This window comes from Hemiscyllium ocellatum, chromosome 12 (genome assembly GCF_020745735.1).
Source record: "Hemiscyllium ocellatum isolate sHemOce1 chromosome 12, sHemOce1.pat.X.cur, whole genome shotgun sequence".
Classification (NCBI taxonomy): Eukaryota; Metazoa; Chordata; class Chondrichthyes; order Orectolobiformes; family Hemiscylliidae; genus Hemiscyllium; species Hemiscyllium ocellatum.
Window position 1 is genome coordinate 81,099,794 of NC_083412.1, and position 13,915 is coordinate 81,113,708.

Below are 13,915 nucleotides of genomic sequence, written 5' to 3' on the forward strand. Positions count from 1 at the left end.
AGCAGACTCAATGGAGTGAATGGCCTATCTCTACTCCTTTTTTCTTACAATTTTATGGTCCTAACTCTTCCACATGACGCGATGGTTTACTTGTATGCTTTTCAGTTTAGTGTACTATATTTGCTGTTGACAAGTATAGTAGTTGGAAGGTTATGTTGCAGCTGTACAGGACATTGGTTAAGCCACTTCTGGAATAGTGTCTGCAATTCTGGTCTCCCTGCTATAAGAAGCGTGTTGTGAAACTTAAAAGGATTCAGAAAAGATTTACAAGGATGTTGCCAGGGTTGGAGGATTTGAGCTATATAGGGAGAGGCTGAATAGGCTGGAGATGTTCTCCCTGGAGCGTCTGAGGCTGAGGGGTGACCTTACAGAGGTTTATAAAATCATGAGGGGCATTGATAGGGTATATAGACAAAGTCTTTTCGCTGGAATGGGTCAGTCCAAAACTAGAGGGCATAGTCTTAAGCTGAAAGGGGAAAGATTTAGAAGGGACCGAAGGGGCAACTTTTTTTTACACAAAGGGTGATGCATGTGTGGAATTGAGCTGCCAGAGGAAGTGATGGAGACTGATACAGTTACAATATTTAAAAGGCATCTGGATATGTATATGAAAAGGAAGGGCTTAGAAGGATATAGGCTACATACTGGCAAATGGGACTAGATTAATTTAAGGTATCTGGTTGGCATGGATGGTTTGGACTGAAGGGTCTGTTTTCATGCTGTACATCTCTATGACTCTATAACATTGTGTTCTGCTCCACTCTAACGAGACTAAACACAAATTGGGGAGCCACTTAGTGAAATGTCTCTGTCCTTTTCAAAAGAATGATCCTGAACTTCCGGATAACTATCATGTTAACTTCAACTTTTTGTCAAGTTGACTTCTCTGGCCTTCACCTCATGAATATTTCCAATTAACTTAATCATAAGTTTCAGGAACAGCATAAAAACATAAGAAATAGGAGTAAGAGTTGACCTATTCCTCCATCGATTTCATCATGGCTAGCCTCAGGTTTCCATGTCATGTTCCACTCTTCTTCCCAGTTTCCTTTATTTTCTGAGACAGCAAAAATCACTCTTTCACAAGTTTTAAATCTATTCAATGATAGAGAATCCACAGCCTTGAGGGGCAGAGAATTTGAAAGATTTACAATGTTTTGGACAACAAAATTTCTTCTTATGTTAGACCTAAATGATCACTCACTCATCTTGGAAATATGCCCCCATATTCTAGATTCCTCAGCCATTGGGAACAACCTTAGAGTGCATACCTCTTAATTCCCTCTCTGCCTTCCAAACATATGAAGAATATAGGCTCAATTTATTTAGGGACCAATCTAGCTGTACTACCTACAAGTTAAATGTAGCCTTTCTTAAATATCTGACCAAATTTCTCATAGTATTAAGGGTATTATCTCTCCATCTTCCTGTACAATTGTGGTAAGAATTGTTTAATCTTGTACTGAAACACCATTGCAATAAAGGGTAATTCTAATTGTTTTATACACTTCTATGTTTTGTATATTCTTTGTACAAATACCCAAATCTCTTGAAACATCAATGATTACAAACTTCCTACATTAAAAAATTCTGCTTATTCATTGTTATGACCAAAATTAATAACTTCACACTAGCCCACAGTATAGACTATTTTCCACTTTGTTGCTGACTCATTTAACTATATGCATTCTTTCCTAGCTTGTTGCGTCATCCTCACAGCTTGCATTCACATCCAGAATTACATCAGCAAACGTGTATATACGTTTCGCCTGTCTCTTTGCCTAAGTCATTAATATAGTTGTAAATAGTTGAGGCCCCAGCACTGAACATTGTACTGATCCACTAGGCACATCTTGCCAACTTGAAAATACTCTGTTTTGCTTCATGCCATTAACTAATCGTCTATCTTTGCTTATATAGTTTATGACCCTATATCTTGTTATAGTGTCATAGAGATATACAGCACATAATCAGCCCCTTCAGTCCAACTCATCCATGCCGACCAGATATCCTAAAATAATCTAATCCCATTTGCCGCATTTGGCCCAATATCTCTTTTAAATGTTGTAATTGTACCAGCCTCCACCACTTCCTCTGGCAGCACATTCCATGCACCACCATCTCTGTGAAAAAGTTGCCCTTTAGGTCCCTTTTAAAGCTTTCCTCTCTCACCTTAAGTCTGTGCCCTCTAGTTTTGGACTCCCCCACCCAGGAAAAAAAGCTGGCCTGCTTATCTTAGCCATGCCCCTCATGATTTTATAAACCTCTACAAGGTTCACCTTTATAATCTCTATAGCCCTTGTAAACCTTTTCTGAACCCTTTCAAGTTTCACAACATCCTTCCAAAAGGAGAGAGACAAGAATTGCACGCAGTTTTCCAGTAGTGGCCTAACTTAATGTCCTATACAGCCGCAACATGACCTCCCAAAACCTACACTCAATGCATTGACCAATAAAAGCAAGATGACCAAATGCCTTCTTCATTATCCGAACTACCTGGGACTCCACTTTCAAGGAACTATGAACCTGCACTCTAAGATGGATTCTACAGATAGGAGTTTGGCCTTTGTGATTCTCCAGGCTGAATTCACCACTCGCTGTAGCCATCTCCGATCTTGAATGGTACAGTTGCCACACCAGGTAGTGATACATCTGACAGAATGCTCTCGATGGCATACTTATAAAAGTTGGCAAGGGTATTCGCTGTCATGTCAAATTTTCTCAGCTGCCTGAGGAAGAAGAGACGTTGTTGGGCATTTGTAGCCAGTGCATCCACATGAAGAGTCCAAGGAAGCTTGTTGTTGTTGACCACTCCCAGGAGCTTGACACTCTCCACTTGTTCCACCTCCATGCTGTTAATATGTAGGGGGGCATGAGTAACATCCCATCAAAAGTCAAAATGAGTTCCTTGGTTTTGCCGGTCATGAGAGCTAGGTTGTTCTCAGTGCATTATTTTTCCAGATTTTCCAGCTCACGTTGATAGTCTGTTTTGTCGCCATCTGAGATTCGACTGACTACGGTGGTGTCATCAGCAAATTTGTCAATGGCATTAGTCTGGTATTTGGCGATGCAGTCATGTGTATGTAGGGGGCTGAGTATGCACCCCTGAGGGGCTCCAACGTTGAGTGTTAGTGAGGATGAAATATTGTCCCCAATCCTCACTGATTGTGGCCTGCGGATCAGGAAACTGAGGATCCGGTTGCAGAGTGTGGGGCTTAGTCCGAGACCTCTAAGTTTACTAATCAGTCTCGAGGGGATAATAGTGTTGAAGGCTGAACTGTAGTCAATGACTAGGCTTCTTACAGAGCTGTTCTTGGTGTCAGGATATTCTAGGGGAGGAGTGAAGGGCAAGTGATATGGCATCTGATGTGGATCTGTTAACGAAGTATACATCAGATTATCAAAAACAATTGTTTTCCTTATAGCTATTGTCTTTTGATGTTGTGAAACTTAAAGTCACAACACACAAGGAAAGCTTAAAGTGGAAAATATTGACAAATTCTTCTAATTATGTTTCTGTGAGTTCAATATCCCAAATGTCAATGCAAATACAAAACTATTGACTGCATCTTAGCTAATGAAGGAGTTAGTAAGAATAAAAAGCCCCTGAAATGTAGCTCAAGAGAAACCTCAGGACAAGTCCTTGCTAAAAAAAAGTCCCTGCCTTCTAGTGTGAAGATAGACACAAAATATTTGTTCAACATCTCTGCCATTTCCTCATTCCTTGTGATAATTTCTCCTGATTGTCCCTCTGTGGGATGAATGTTTATTTTAGTTACTCTCTTCCTCTTCTGTCAACTGGTAAAAGCCCTTATGTTTTGTTTAAATCTGTCTTAAAAGGCTATTTTTTAATTCCATTTCTTCGCTTTGCTGGTTTCCAAAACACTCCCAATATTCATTGTTGCTACTAACCTTTAAAATCTCATAAACCTCTTATTTAACTATAATGCTATTCTTTACCTCCTTAGTAAACACAGATGTATCTTTGTTGCCTAGTTTTCTTCAATGAAATGCACTTTTGTCAAATACTTGGGAAATGTTACTTTTTACTACTGCTTACTTACCACCTTATCTTTTAGTTTATTTATGCACTAAACCTTACCCGTATCTCCCTCATACATAGAGCCAATGTAACTGTCTCAATTAAGATTCTTATTTGGGACTCAATTATGTTGCTTTCACATTTAATTCACTCATCCTATGATCACTCAATCATAAAGTATCCCTTATGGAGAGATTAGAAATTATACATTCCTTGTTCCACTTGATCTAATTATGCATTCATTGTTACTGAAGATCTAAAATAGCCTTATTTGCGGTTGGTTCCATAGCTTATTGTTTCAAAATACAAAACATTAAAACATTTTACAACTGCATCTTCTAAACCACTTTGTTACATGCTCCAATAAATTATTTAATGCTCTTTCCAATGGAATAACTATTCTAGGGGGCAGCACAGCGGCTCAGTAGTTAACATTGTTGCCTCACAGTACCAGGGACACGGGTTCAATTCCACCCTTGGTGAGTATGTGTGTGAAGTCTGCACATTCTCCTTCTGTCTGCATGGGTTGTCTCTAGGTGCTCTGGACTCCTCCCATGTCTAAAGATGTGCAGGTTAGATGGATTGGCTTTGCTAAATTGCCCATAGTATCCAAGGATTTGCAGGCTAGGTAGATCAACCATGGCAAATGCACAGTTACAAGGATGAGATGGGTCAGTGCGGACTCATTGGGCCAACTGGCCTGCTTCCACGCTGTGAGGATTATATGATTATTTTGTTAGGTGGCCTATAAACTACTCAGAGCAGCATTTTCTGATTGTTGCTTCTTTTTCACGGGTATCTAAGCAAAATATTATTTCTCATTAATGTCCTTATCATCCTTCACCAACAGCACTATTCCTTCTCTTTTTACATTCTGTAAAAGGTTGAGTGCCCTGGATATATATTTCCTAAGCTTGGTCACCTTGTAACCATGTATCTATAGTGGTGTTTAGATCTAAACCATTCATTTCTATTTGAGCCACTACTTTGTTTGACTTCTTCAGGATGTTTCAAATATTCAGATAAAAAAAAGTCTTCAACATTATTTGTAACTACTATTCCTTGGACATTCCTTACCGATGCATTATTAATGTTAGACTCTGTCTTTACATACATCAATATTCTGTCCCATTGCCTCAACATTTTTCTTTGGATTTCTAATCCACCCTTTTCCCAAACCTTCCTTACCCCCTCCTACCTCCCAGCATCACCTGTCCTCTAGCCTCCTGCCTTCCAACCTAACAGAGACCTCAAAACTTTGTTCTTTAGTCATCCTCTTCCCTTGACTCACTTAAATCTTATTTTATTTCTAATGTTCCCCAATTCTATAGCAAGAAGCTCTGCTCCTGACTTCCCAAAGCCTGTCCACACCCACAAGGCACAAGTTAGGAGGATAATGGAATTTTCTCCACTTGCTTGGTGAGTGCAGCTCCAACAGCATTCAAGAAACTCAATACAATCAATACCAAACATCTCACTTGCTGGGCACTCTATCTGCCACCTTAAACATTCACACGTCGCATCACCAAAGTACGTTGTCAGCAGTGTATACAATTTACAAGGTGTATCTCTGCAACTCACCAAATTCCTTCAACAGCACCTTCCAAATCTGTGATCTGGAAGGATAAGGGTAGAAGATATCTGTGACCACTACCATTTACAATTCCCCTGCAAACCATCTGAGTTGGAACCATTTCCATGCTTCTTCACAGCCATTGGATCAAAATCCTGGAGCACTCTTACTAATAGTATTGTGCTGGTACCTCCCACTCCCAAAATTGCAGTGGTTCAATAACGCACTCACAACCACTTTTTCAAAAGCAATTAGGGATGGAAAATAAATGCTAGCCTTTCTAGCGATCTCAAAAGAATGACATAAATAAAGATTTGTTTTAAACAGTCAGCCTTGGCTTAATTGGAAGAACTCAAGTCTTGCTCCAGAAACTTCTGTCCAAAAAATTGCCCTGGCCAATATCAATCCCTCAACCAACCTTTAACCAAATCTTGAAACTGATTACTTAGTTGGTATCACTTTGCTGTGTCTAGAACTCATTGAACACTAATTTGTTGCCATATTTCCAACATTATAGCAGCGAGTAAATTTCAAAAATATTTCATTCACTCAAACGTCCTTTAGGACACCTGAAGGTCATAAAAGATAATACAAAAGTGCAGGTCATTCCTTTCTCAAATAGCTGAAGGATTGAGACTCAGTGTATGATACCCCTTTATTTTCCCTTATGTTTACTTGACAAGAGTCTTTATGGAAAGGCTACATAATCTTCTATCAACTACCTTCTGAAGGACCTACTGTGAAATTTCAACATTTTTAATCACAAGAAGACGGTTCCCGATTAATTTAAGATTATTTCATGTTCCACTTACATATCCATTGATTACCTTCACTAAATTTTCCCTTCAGGTTGGAAAGTTTATTTGGCAATAGACGACAGCCTAACAAAAACCACCTCCCCTTCCTGGAAACACTCCTCTGCCCCCACTGTTGGATTGCTCCCTCTCTTGAACGTAGCTGCAAACTATCCAAACAGTTAACGGTCCTAGTGATGCGAAAACATTTCCTCCTTTCCAATTAGATTAAAGAAAGAAGCAATGGGTTCAATATGTTCAAGACAATTGATAACTTGTGTGTGTATCCCTGGTATCCAGAGTTGTTGCCAAAACACAAAAAGAAATTTTAAAAAAAACTCTATATGTTCAAATAGGGAAGGAAAAGATAGTGATGAAGGTGGAAGATGAAGGAGAGTATTAAAAGCTTTTTAAGATACATGCAGTATTGACACTGCCATGAAGTCTACAATACTTGACTCCAAGCTGGCGCGTGGCGCCTTGCGCTCCAACAGCCGGCTCGAGTGCTCGGCCAACCTACCTTAATAGCAGGGTGACGTTAGACATCGAGGTTTTTTTCACCCCTCTTGTCATTATTGGCCCCGCCCCTCCATCTCCACCAATCGAAACACGTAACCCCCACGGGTGGCCCAATAGCCTCCTCGGAAGAATGCAATTGGCCACTGGCCATCAAGCTAGGTTGATTCCGAGGTTATATAAAGGAGTCGGCCGCCGGGCGGCGGGGCGAGCGAAAGGGGGGAGAGAGGCGAAAAAAAAAGCTTTAGAGTAGTTGAGGCCGAGTTGTCTCCGCGACGTTTGGCCACTGAGGGAGATATTGAGTATAACATTTTAAAAAAAAGAGTGATAGAGGCGAAGTGGGAGTGTTCAGGGAGTGACCGGAGACGTTAATAAACTCAAGCGGAGAAAGAGAAGATTTTTTTTCCCCCAAAAAAGGCAAGCAACAAAATTGAAAACAACAACAAAATAAAACATACCAAAGAAGGGGCGGAATCAACTCATTTATTTATTAAAAAAAAATAAGAAAATAGGGGCCTGGAAAATGGCCGGCGACAGCGGCACGTACGAGGTGGTGACCAGCCGGTATTTAAAGGACAGGGATGAGCCGTGTTTCCCCGGCTCGGGGAGAGGAGGAGGCGGCGGTGGCAGGGAGCTGGCCAAAGAAGGCGGCGGCGGCGACGAGGATGAGGAGGAGGAGGAAGAATATTCTGGAAGGAAGGTCGCCGGCGCCGCCTCCAGCTCCTCGGGCGATCCGTCCTGGGCGGCCTCCGGCTACGAGCTGATCGACGGCACCTTGTACCGCAAGAGGCTGGAGAGGGGGGCGACCAGCTACACCGAGGTGCTGGTGGCGGCCGCCGAGGAGCAGCGGCGGGCTGTCATCGCCGCCTTCCACCAGGAGCCGGACCCCGGGCACCGCCACTGCACCATGGAGGAGACCTACAAAAATGTTTCCGAGAACTACTGGTGGGAAGGTGGGTTAACCCCAGGCTTTACTCACCCCCGCCAGCCTCTCCCCCCTCTCTCTCTACCCTCCCTCCCCCCCCCTTACTCTGGATGGGTTGTGGTGAGGGGTTCGGGTTGGGATAGAGGGAGTGTGTAGACATTGCAGTGGAGAAAATGCCTGGGCTCAGTGTGTGACCCATCGATTCGTGCATCTGTGGTGGAATGCAAAGTCAGTATCTTTTTTGTGCAACTTTTCTTTCAGAAGGATCTCTCTGACTCCTGCACCCTCCGCTGATGTTTTTGTCATGTGACTGTTTTGCTCGACTCGTTAGGTTTACTGAAATTGTTTTGATGTCTTTCTGGGAGCTGTGGCAACACCCAGGTTTCCTTTTCACTCTCTTTCCCCCCCCCTCCCCTGATATTACAGCCTAGCTCTCACATGTGGATGCGACTGAAGATTGTGTAGCGCGATTTCTAAACATGTTTCCATAAACTTTAAATCCGCCAATTTGCTGGACTTTTAATCCGCACGGTTAAATCGCTGCCTTCCCCTTGTTTTTTTCTCTCTCTCTGGTTTTCCTGAAAGTTGTTTTTTCAGAGTCGGGCCGTGAGGGGCCAGGATGATCTGTTCACCAACAGAGTGTATTGGTGTGATTTGGCCTGAAGGCTCTCCCTGTCCCCACCTTGTTTCTGGGAGACTGGAACCATCTCCTGAAGGCCGGAGAACCCAATGGAATGATCAGGGTTAATGGAGTAGTATGTTGAATATACTGGTGTCAGTAGTAAACTAGCGAGTTAAAAAAACTCTTGATTTTTCAATCATGGAAAAAAAAAGTGGGTTATTTCATGTTCTTAAGTGTACGTAGAGCTTCCAATGGTACAAAAGATGTAAAGAAGCTTGCTTTTCCGTGGATAACCTAGGTTCATGATGTCATGTTTGTTTGGTAATCTGAGCCACGTCCTGTCCAAATCACATTTGCTTTGCTCAATTTCATCATGCCAGTTGAACCCAGCTTTTTTTTTTCAAGTTAGTTCAATTGCTACAGCTCTTACTGTCAATGACTATAAAGTTATTTGAAATTTCAGTTCCTTTTTTGATGTAGCTGGCTTATTGTTTAGGAAATTGTGCAAGTACACTATTTAGAAGTCCATAGTTGTGGTGCCGACTTCAGTATTTTCCATTGCTAGCGGGCTCTCTTGGGTAGCTCATTAAGAGCCTCTAGTGGTAGAAGATAATGATTGCAGTATTATGGTAAATGTTGGTTTCTTGTCAAATTTCAAAATTTACTGAGAATGGCGTTAGTCATCCAGTCTACCTTGAGAACAAATGTTTAGGCTATGAGTTGACGTTCATTGTTTGTATGGAGGAATAGATCTTACCAAACTTTAGCATTTAATAACAACGTTTTCAAACTCAAATTCAAAGCTGTGTTAGTGGCAAACAATTGGTTTCAATTTAAACTTGATGTCTTTTGACTTCTGTACATGGTAAAACAAATAATTGACCATAGTAATTGCATGCAGCCATTTTCACATGACATTTGGAATATTTTAAATGGTGACAGTAAAATACCTTAAAGTTGGAAAAATTTGCAGGAAAAAACATTTCGGAGAGGTGAGCTGATAAGTGGCTACTGATATTAGATATGGGCAAGTGTAAGGTAATGAGACTTGGAAAGAATAAAATAGTGGTAAAATCCAGGTTATTACAGGATACAGAGTACGACATGGGATTTAGGGGTGTTGGTTGATAACTTGCTGAAACCAATAGTTGTGCAAGGTGATGCTGTCTACGAATCTAAATCAATATTCAGAATTGCAGCCATAGGGATATAGCACAGAAACCTGGAGGATATGATGAATCAGGTCAAGATGCTAGTTTAACATCTGAAATAATATTGTAATGACCATCTAATGATACCTTTGATATCGAAGGTAACACAAGACGACAGCCAAAGTGAAAACTAATATAATACAGATCTCGGGCATTTGTGAAGAATCTAAAATTCTTTTCTCTGGCAATGTAGAGGGGAGGAGATGTTTTGGTTATTTAAGATTATTAAGCATGTTGAATAATGTTTTTTGGTTTGCTGCATGCTCCTACAATAAAGAACATTGAGACAACTTGGGGAAGTTTAGATTTAATTATTTTATGCAGGAAGAGGTAGAGTAGAGGACTTTACTACTTTTTTGAGGGTTGGGGGAGAGAAAGATAGCGAAGCATAAAGAATCAGGAACCGATATGAAGTTGACTATCACCTTGGGAAAATATCGTGCCCTCTATTCCGATTTTCTTATGAAAGTAAAGAACAAGTATCTTTGTAACCAAAGCTGCTTTACAGTTTTTCTTTTTATCTATGTGTTACCATTGAAAATTTATCGCACTTTATCATGTGAAGATGAAGAAAGAGGCATTTTTTTCAGACAAGACAATTTCACAGTTGCCATTGAATACAAAAGAGAATTAGAATTATTTATGTAAAAAGAGGAAACTGAAGAAGTACTAACTGAAGGCTGTGAGGAAGGTTGTAATTAGTTCAAAGGCCTGAGTTGTCCTGAAGTTCTGACCACCTAAGGCATGTGAGGCAAACCTAACGGGTCATAGAGATGTACAGCACGGAAACAGACCCTTTGGTCCAACTCGTCTATGCCGACCAGATATCCCAAACCAATCTTGTCTCACCTGCCAGCACCCAGCCCTCCAAACCCTTTCCTATTCGTATAACCATCTAGCTGCCTTTTAAATGTTGCGACTGTACCAGCCTCCACCACTATCTCTGGCACCTCCTTCCATGCAAATACCACACTCTGTGTGAAAACGTTGCCCCTTAGGTCTCTTTTATACCTTTCCTCTCTCACCCTAAACCTATGCCCTCCAGCTTTGGGTTCCCCCACCCCAAGAAAAATACCATGTCTATTTACCCAATCCATGCCCCTCATGATTTTATAAAACTCTGTAAGGTCACCCCTCAGCATCCGATGCTCCAGGGAAAACAACCCTAGACTGTTCAACCTATCCCTAATGCTCAAATCCTCCAACCCTGGCAACATCCTTGTAAATCGTTTTTGAACCCTTTCAAGTTTTACAACATCCTTCGGGTTGGAAGGAGACCAGAATTGCGCACAATATTTCAAAAGTGGCCTAACCAATGTCCTGTACAGCTGCAACATAACCTCCCAACTCCTGTATTCAATACTCTGACCAATAAAGGTAAGCATACCAAACACTGCCTTCGTTATCCTATCTATCTGCGACTATCAAGGAGCTATGAACCTGCACTCCAAGGCCTCTTTGTTCAGCAACACTCCCTAGGACCTTACCATTAAGCGTATAGGTCCTGCTACGATTTGCTTTCCCAAAATGCAGCACCTTGCATTTATCTAAATTAAACTTCATCTGTCAATCCTCAGGCCATTTACCATCTGATCAAGATCCTGTTGCAATCTGAGGTAACCTTCTTCGCTGTCCACTACACCTCCAATTTTGGTTTCATCTGCAAACTTACTAACTATATCTTTTATGCTCACATCTAAATCATTTATGTAAATGATGAAAAACAGTGGATCCAGCACCGATCCTGTGGGACTCCACTGGTCACAGGCCTCCAGTCTGAAAAACCCTCCACCATCACCCTCTGTCTTCTACCTTTGAGCCAATTCTGTATACAAATGGCTAGTTCTCCCCTGTATTCAGTGAGATCTAACCTTGCTAACCAGAGTCCTATGGGGAATCTTGTCGAATGCCTTCTTGAAGTCCACATAGATCACGTCTACAGCTCTGTCCTCATCAATCCTCTTTGTTACTTCAAAATACTCAATCAAGTTTGTGAGACATGATTTCCCACGCACAAAGCCATGTTGACTATCCCTAATCAGTCCTTGCCTTTCCAAATACATGTATATCCTGTCCCTCAGGATTCCTTCCAACAACTTGCCCACCTCTGACGTCAGACTCACCAATCTATAGTTCCCCAGCTTGTCCTTATCACCCTTCTTAAACAGTGGCACCACATTAGCCAACTTCCAGTTTTCTGGCACCTCACCTGTGACTATTGACGATATAAATATGTCAGCAAGAGGCCCTGTGATCACTTCCCTAGCTTCCCACAGAGTTCTCTAGTACATCTGATCAGGTCCTGGGGATATATCCATTTTTTTGCATTTCAAGGCATTTCTCTTTCCTCTACTGTAATATGGACATTTTTCAAAATGGTCACCATCTAATTCCCCATATTCTATGTCTTCCATGTCCTTTTCCACAGTAAATGCTGATGCAAAATACTTGGTATCTTCTCTCATCTCCTGCGGCTCCACACAAAGGCTGTCTTACTGATCTTTGAGGGGCCTTATTCTCTCCCTAGTTACCCTTTTGTCCTTACTGTAATAGCAAAATCTCTTTGGATTCTCCTTAACCCTATTTGCCAAAGCTGAGTTCCCTCAAGTATACTCCTTCTGCCTTTATACTGTAAGGATTCACTCGATCTATCCTGTCCATATCTGACATATGCTTCCTTCTTTTCCTTCACAAAGCCCTCAATTTCTTTAGTCATCCAACGTTCCCTACCAGCCTTTCCTTTCACCTTAACAGGACTGTACTGTCTCTGGACACTCGTTATCTTATTTCTGAAGGTTTCCATTTTTCAGCCGTCCCTTTACCTGCAAACATCAGCCCTGAATCAGCTTTTGAAAGTTCTTGCCTAATACCATTAAAATTGGCCCTTCTCCAAGTTAGAACATCAACTTTTAGATCTGCTCTATTCTTTTCCATCATTATTTTAAAACGAATAGAATTATGGTCGATGGCCCAAAAATGCTCTGCCACTGACACCTCAATCATCTGCCCTGCTTTATTTCCCAAGAGTAGGTCAAGTTTTCTGTAATAGGTACATCCACATATTGAATCAGAAAAGTTTCTTGTACAGAATTAACAAATTCCTCCATCTAAACCCTCAACATTATGGCAGTCCCAGTCTGTTTGGAAAGTTAAAATACCCTACCATAACCACCCTATTAGTCTTCCAGATAATTTCCCCCTGACTAATACAATCCCAGTAAGGTGATCATCACTTTCTTATTTCTCCGTTCTAGCCAAATAACTTCCCTGGATGTATTTTCGAGAATATCCTCCCTCAGTACAGCTGTAATGCGATCCCTTATCGAAACACCACACCCCCACCTCTCTTGCCTCCCTTTCTGTCCTTCCTGTGTCATTTGCATCCTGGAACATTAAGCTGCCAGTCCTGTCCATCTCTGAGCCATGTTTCTATAATTGCTATGATCTCCCAGCCCCATGTTCCTAACCATATCCTGAGTTCATCTACCTTTCTTGTTAGGCCTCTTGCATTGAAATAATTGCAGTTTAATTTATCAGTGCTACCTTGTTCTCTGCTTTGTCCCTTCCTGCCCTGACTGCTTGACTCTTCTCAACTGTACCAGTCTCAGATTGATCTCTTTTCTCACTATCCTTGGGTTACCTCCCCATCACTTATGGAATAATAAAAATGATCACTATAAATACTGGTAAGAGGCACAAAGTCTGGAATTCTGCATTCGAAACCTGGCAAAGTTTAATTATGATCCCAAATTGCATCAGTGATCTAGTATTGGTTTGATGCAGTGAAGTAATTTTTACTTTGGAATGGAGAAGTTTGTTTATAAAAGATCCATAAATGCATTCCTTATCAAATGGGTGAAGAAGTTAGAGATTTACGCTTGTTTTAGATGGAGTGGAACAAGTTGTATCACTGAAGCAGGCCTATTCCACATTCAGGTTTGGGCTGATAAGTGACATAAGTGCTAGGCAATGATCGTTTGCACAAGGCCTTTATCATTGTTGATTCACCAACAGTCCGCATCTTGGGAGGTGTTATCTTTGACTTGAAACTTAACTGAACTAGCTATGTAACTCCAAGAACAGGTCAAAGATTGAACTTCAACTCCTGACACCCTAAAGTCTGTCCAAAATCTACAAGATTTAAGTTAGGACTGCAATGAAATATTCTCCACTTGGCTCAATAAATATATATATTTTTAAAAATCCACTCTTGAGATGTGGACATTGCTGCC

The 13,915-nt window shown here is 41.2% G+C and overlaps 1 protein-coding gene across 4 annotated transcripts in view; it reads left to right on the forward strand.

Moving 5' to 3' along the window:
- Positions 1 to 7,148: 7,148 nt before the first annotated feature.
- Positions 7,149 to 13,915, forward strand: part of si:dkey-229b18.3 (uncharacterized) — a 50,698-nt gene continuing 43,931 nt past the window's right edge. For 3 of the 4 annotated variants that reach the window (XM_060833774.1, XM_060833773.1, XM_060833775.1), the window contains exon 1: positions 7,149 to 7,878. In XM_060833774.1, the coding sequence (XP_060689757.1) occupies positions 7,449 to 7,878 (430 nt within the window). In that variant the 5' untranslated portion in view covers positions 7,149 to 7,448. Of the gene's footprint in view, positions 7,879 to 8,519; positions 8,606 to 13,915 lie in introns of those variants that run through there. The other variant, XM_060833776.1, reaches the window with a different exon arrangement.